The 5,835-nt window shown below is 37.8% G+C and overlaps 1 protein-coding gene across 1 annotated transcript in view; it reads left to right on the top strand.

Moving 5' to 3' along the window:
• Positions 1–5,046, top strand: part of LOC122530971 (phenoloxidase 1) — a 5,688-nt gene extending 642 nt beyond the window's left edge. The window contains exons 2-10 of the mRNA XM_043658421.1: positions 5–107; positions 430–622; positions 882–1,105; positions 1,392–1,594; positions 1,856–2,273; positions 2,626–2,754; positions 2,833–3,157; positions 3,559–3,791; positions 4,277–5,046. Coding sequence (XP_043514356.1) covers positions 5–107; positions 430–622; positions 882–1,105; positions 1,392–1,594; positions 1,856–2,273; positions 2,626–2,754; positions 2,833–3,157; positions 3,559–3,791; positions 4,277–4,522 — 2,074 coding nt within the window. The 3' untranslated portion in view covers positions 4,523–5,046. The remainder of the gene's footprint in view (positions 1–4; positions 108–429; positions 623–881; positions 1,106–1,391; positions 1,595–1,855; positions 2,274–2,625; positions 2,755–2,832; positions 3,158–3,558; positions 3,792–4,276) is intronic.
• The last annotated feature ends 789 nt before the right edge of the window (positions 5,047–5,835 follow it).

The raw sequence follows: 5,835 nt of genomic DNA, 5'->3' as shown, positions 1-5,835 counted from the left end.
CGAGCGATAAGTCCGGTATCTTGTATCTGTTCGATCGACCTGCTGAACCAGTGTACGTTCCTAAAGGTTCCAATAAGGTAGCCTTCGATATTCCAGCCGATTACTTGGTAAGTACCATTTTCCATTATTTGTGAATCTTATCAGCGCGATAAATAGAAATATTTTCCCTCGTGATACATGTTCAAAAATGCATAGAATGCAGAAAAAAATGTATAAAATTCTCTAAAGTAGAGTATTCGTTGTAATATTTGTTAATTTTAATAGGATAGAAAAGCTCGAGCGATCTTATTCCCATTTTTCGTACCGAAACAACTAGCCTCGTTTTGGATAACGATTTCGATTATTTCTCGTTGGTGAATACGTCTGGAAAAATACTGAATAATTTGTGGAAATTTAATTTTTCACGACGATTCTCGATGATCTGTCTAGCCGGAGAGGTATCGTTCCGTAGCTACTCAGGTATTCAATCGTTTCGGCGAAGATACCGGCTCGAAACTCCCAGTGAAACAGATCGCCCTCCCGGATCTTAGCATCCCTCTGCAGCTCGGACGTCGTCAGCCATTTTCACTGTTCATCCCAGCGCATCGAAAAATTGCTGCTCGATTAATCGACATTTTCATAGGTACGTGCATTCTCCTACTTCCTCGTCTGTCTTGAATTTGATACAATTACTTTGTCAAAGCAACTTACAAACATCACGATAACGAACGAATACTACAATGTCGCTGAACAAAACACTTATTGACAAATTACCATAAGAACACAGTTTTCTGACAGTCAGAGGTTTGTTTCTCCACGAGCATTCGAAAAGTTTTAAAAATTTTTTAATTATTAGTTTCCATTGTCAAGGCCAGTTTCTAGCGTTACGCTTGACGTTACAGGCATGCGGACGTACGAAGACTTCCTGTCCATCGCGGTCTATTGTCGAGACCGTGTGAACCCGAACATGTTCATTTACGCATTATCCGTGGCGATACTTCATCGTCCCGACACGAAAGATCTTCCAATACCACCACTGACCGAGGTGTTCCCGGACAAATACGTGGACAGCGGGATATTCTCTAGAGCTCGAGAGGAAGCCAACGTCGTCCCTGAAGGTTCCAGGGTATGTAAAATGACTTGTAACTTGCAACTTCGTGAAATGACCTCGCGAAAGAAAATTTTAATTCTTTCTAGATTACTAGAATATTATTAGAAAGCTTCGCGTTTTATTCCTCACTGCGTGTTTTATCTCTCACGTTTAAATAAAATCAGAGAGCATCGTAGATTTCTTAGTACGTAGTAAGTAGAATTTATTTGTAATTCGTGTTTGTAATTATTTCGTAACTTGATATAGATATTTTTGTCTTTTTTCTTCCGATCGATCGATCGATTATTCTTCTAAATTGTAGATTCCAATCGAAATTCCAAGAGATTACACCGCATCGGATCTCGATGAGGAGCATCGTGTCGCTTATTGGAGAGAGGATGTTGGAATCAATCTTCATCACTGGCACTGGCACTTGGTATATCCTTTTGAAGGTGATGTGCGTATCGTTAACAAGGACCGACGTGGAGAACTGTTTTACTATATGCATGAACAAATTATGGCGAGGTAAATTTGCATTTTCTTTTTTTTCCTTTTATGGAAGCTTAATGAACACATGTGTGTAACCACACACAATATTGAAATGTGAAATGTTTCCTACAAATCAATTCAAATACTTCTGTGCAAGATTTTGTAGCTTCGTTGTTATTAAATACAATATATATAATAAATCAACGTGTCTAATTTTTTTTCCTCTCTTTTTATCATTTTCAAGTTCTGTCATCAGATCCTCACTCAGTCTAAACCTCAGATTTAAATTGCTTTTAGATACAACTGCGAACGTCTGTGCAATCGTCTGGGACGTGTGAAGCGATTCATTAATTGGCGCGAACCGATACCGGAAGCTTATTTCCCGAAACTGGACTCCCTGGTTGCTAGTCGAACGTGGCCAGCTCGTACAAGCGGCTCTGTCCTCCACGACATCAGTCGACAGGTCGACGAGCTGGACTTCGACATTCAAGATCTGGAAAGATGGCGAGATCGAATTTACGAAGCGATCCACACGGGGGCCGTGACGAACGCGAGAGGCGAAAGAATTCCGTTGACCGAGCGAGACGGTATCGACGTGCTTGGAAACATAATGGAGGCTAGCATCCTGTCTCCCAATCAGAATGTCTACGGCGATCTACATAATATGGGTCACGTTGCTATTTCTTACATCCACGATCCAGATCATCGGTATTTGGTAAGAATCGAAAGTAACGTTTCCTTTTCTTTCCTTTTTTCGTCGATTACTGCACCGTGTCAGTCGTTCCATTTTAGGCTGAATTGTACAATTTTTCTTTCTTTGGAAAAGATTCGTTTTAAAAAATTCGGGCGGTAAGATTTTAATGTTCCGTTGTGAAATTTTAAAACGTACATTTATAAATATTACTATAAATATTATTATATGATATATTTATATATTTATAAATAAATATAAATATTTGTATATTTTATAAATTTTTATACTTTATTATAAAGGTCATAGTTTCGATACGAAATTGAATTGTGAAATTAACAATCCCCGCGTTCTTTTTTTTTTTCTTATTTTTTAGGAGAGTTTCGGCGTTATGGGCGATTCGGCGACTGCCATGAGGGATCCGATTTTTTACAGGTGGCACGCGTTCGTCGACGATATTTTCCAGGAACATAAAAACACGCTGCCTCAGTATACCGTGCAACAGGTACAAAGTAGGATATTTCTTTCGTCGTTGAAAATAATGTATCTGGTACTAATGCGTCATTTCTCGTTTTCGTTTTAGTTGGACTTCCCAGGTGTCGAGATAGCGGATATCAAATTGGCGACTAATCAACAACAGAATGTCCTAAACACGTTTTGGAGCAAGAGCGACGTAGATTTGTCGCGTGGGCTCGACTTCACTCCGCGTGGCGCGGTGCTCGCCAGATTCACTCACTTGAATCACGCCGATTTCACGTACACGATCCTCGTTAATAATCGCAATAACACGCCGCAAAGAGGCACCGTTCGTATTTTTATCGGGCCGAGAGAGGACGAGCGTGGCCTACCGTTCCCCTTCAGACAACAGAAGAATTTAATGATCGAAATGGACAAATTCACCGTTACGCGTACGTTATTATTCCATCTGTATCTCTAAAACGTACATTTCATCTCGAACAAGGTACCCATCACCTTGTGAGTGAATGAAATAAAATACACACTCTTAATTAATATGTTTAATATATATATAAATTGAATAATGTATATAATAATTAATTATCACTTATGAATTCACTTTCTCACAGATCAACATCACTTTTAACTCAGACTCGCAATGAATACTCCTCTGCTCGCTTCTGAACAAAAACGCATCAGGCAACACACTCGCAATTGTCTCACAACGCTTATGCCTTCGCTCGACTCTCATGCATTCCCACACACGAAACATAAAACCAAATTCACGCATACTTTCCGAAAGTTGTTCGAAGAATTTCACTCGTAATTTTCATAATTTCCGTTCGACTCGCAGTTCGACCGGGGCAGAATAAAGTCGAACGGAGGTCAACGGAGTCTTCAGTGACAATACCGTTTGAAAGAACGTTCCGTAACTTAGACGAGAACAGACCGATAGTCGACGACAATTTGCAGCAGTTCAATTTCTGTGGATGCGGATGGCCGCAGCACATGCTCGTACCGAAAGGAAGCAAGGAAGGCTTCCCGATGGATCTTTTCGTCATGGTGTCCGATTATCGTGGCGACGCTGTGAGTACTTGTTCCAATTCGTACCGTAAATGTACAAAGCAGTGATATTTCTTCCAATTTTCGACAAAACAAATTCAAGCTCTTCCATTTAGCTTTAACTCGTAAATAATTTAAATCGTTATAAGTGATAATATATTATACAATTTAAATGATATAAATAATAATATATATAATACAAATACAGCTACAATACAAATATTGTATAACACATATATTATACAATTTCAATGACAAAAAACAATAATATATATAATAATATAAATTCGCGTAAAAACCCACGGTCTAATTATCGTTTAGTAAATTACGGTAGAGACGTAATCGTTTTATTCGAGACAGAATAGCAACTCACTAGCTTTCTCAAGTTGATCAATCATAAATTCCTACGTTCGAGGCTCAGCAATAACTGATTCGTAAAAACAATCGCATCGTGATCGAATGAGATTAATCAAAATGAATTAAACGTTTGCGTTGTAATAATGTCACAGGTCGAACAAGCGGAGCCAACTGGTTGCAAGGATGCTGCGAGTTACTGCGGACTGAGAGACAGGAGGTATCCGGATGCACGTGCCATGGGATATCCATTCGATCGTCAACCTCGCGCGGGTGTTGAAAATTTAGCCCAATTCCTCACCGGAAACATGGCGATAACTGAAATTACCGTTCGGTTTTCCGACACGGTTGTACCGAAATCCAGATCTGGTGCCATCGGCAACTCGTTAACTTTTACGTGAACCGTTCCGGAAGACTCACCGATCGACTCCATAAATTTAGAAGAAAATTACAGAGACACGATGGTTAAATTTATTAATTATTCCATCATGTTGTTTTACTTTCGCAGATTTTTTTTAAATTTTACCATTATAAATTTTTCTCGTTCGTCGAGAATCTGCAATGCACATGTAGAATCCGAGGTTAAGCGATATTAAAAGATTTTAATCTAGAGTTCTTTTTTATTTTCAAACAAAAAATCTCGATTAAATTGAGGAATTTAAAAAAAATCAATTTTTTTTCTCTATTTTAAATGGAGTTGATCAATTTTACTTCCAAGAGGCTCGTGTAATCGTATGTACTGACATGGACTGAACGGCATTCATTATCATTGAATATTTAATTTCCTTTCCGTTCGGAATTGGGAAATTAATAAAACGTATGAAAAAGAAAAAGACGATTAACAGTGAAATGTAATCATGTAAGCTGAAATTATTATTCAGTAATTAATGATTGATTTTACTTTACATTTTTTATTATTTTATATTGTAAGAGATAAATTGTAATGTACGAAGTGCAAAAATAAAATACCAAAAAAAAGAATAATTTTGAAATACTGAAACAAGTGTCGTTGATTTTATTCTGTGTATCGTGCGTGAAAGTGAAAGAAACTGAAGATGTTAAGGAAGTTACGATTATATCGATGACTACAGGCGAATACGTGTATCCATTGTGTTGTTTTGGTCAGATTTTTTTTTTTTTGTGAAACGGCTATATTTCGGGGATGAATTTGTCTGGTTAACACGAGGCTGCGCGTACGCATTTCTCACCGAGAACATCTCGTTCTCACTGGGCAAACGTTCTTTTGTCGATGAAACCTCCTATCAGACTGATAATTAAAATTTAGAGCTGGAAAAAATTACGTAAGAATGCACATAATGTAAAAAAATTAGGGAAATCACACACACATCTCGCTGATTTCAACGATTTTTGGATATGCTATTCAAAATGGACATGATTCTGTTTTAATTCTCGAAATATTTGCGAAAAATTGTCGAGACTATACATATAAATTCTGTCAATAAATGTGCGTTTGTGGCAACGTATGTGTCAGTAACTTAACTCTTACACTCGTCTCATGTTCCAATTTGTAACCCCAGAGATGAAAGGGAAGGAAGATCGATTTTTAATTTATTAATTTTTTGTCCAATCGTACCAATGATCAGAAACAATGTTTTCCTTAAAAACGAGTAAGTCGGTGTTGATTCGAGGTAGAAGTATTTTCAATCGGCGAGAATCCGAGTGAAATGTGTCTCTTAAGAATCCTCTTTGATAC

The sequence above is a fragment of the Frieseomelitta varia genome, unplaced genomic scaffold (assembly GCF_011392965.1).
Source record: "Frieseomelitta varia isolate USP_RPSP 00005682 unplaced genomic scaffold, Fvar_1.2 scaffold_37, whole genome shotgun sequence".
NCBI classification, from domain to species: Eukaryota; Metazoa; Arthropoda; class Insecta; order Hymenoptera; family Apidae; genus Frieseomelitta; species Frieseomelitta varia.
This window is presented reverse-complemented; position numbering and strand designations above follow the sequence as displayed.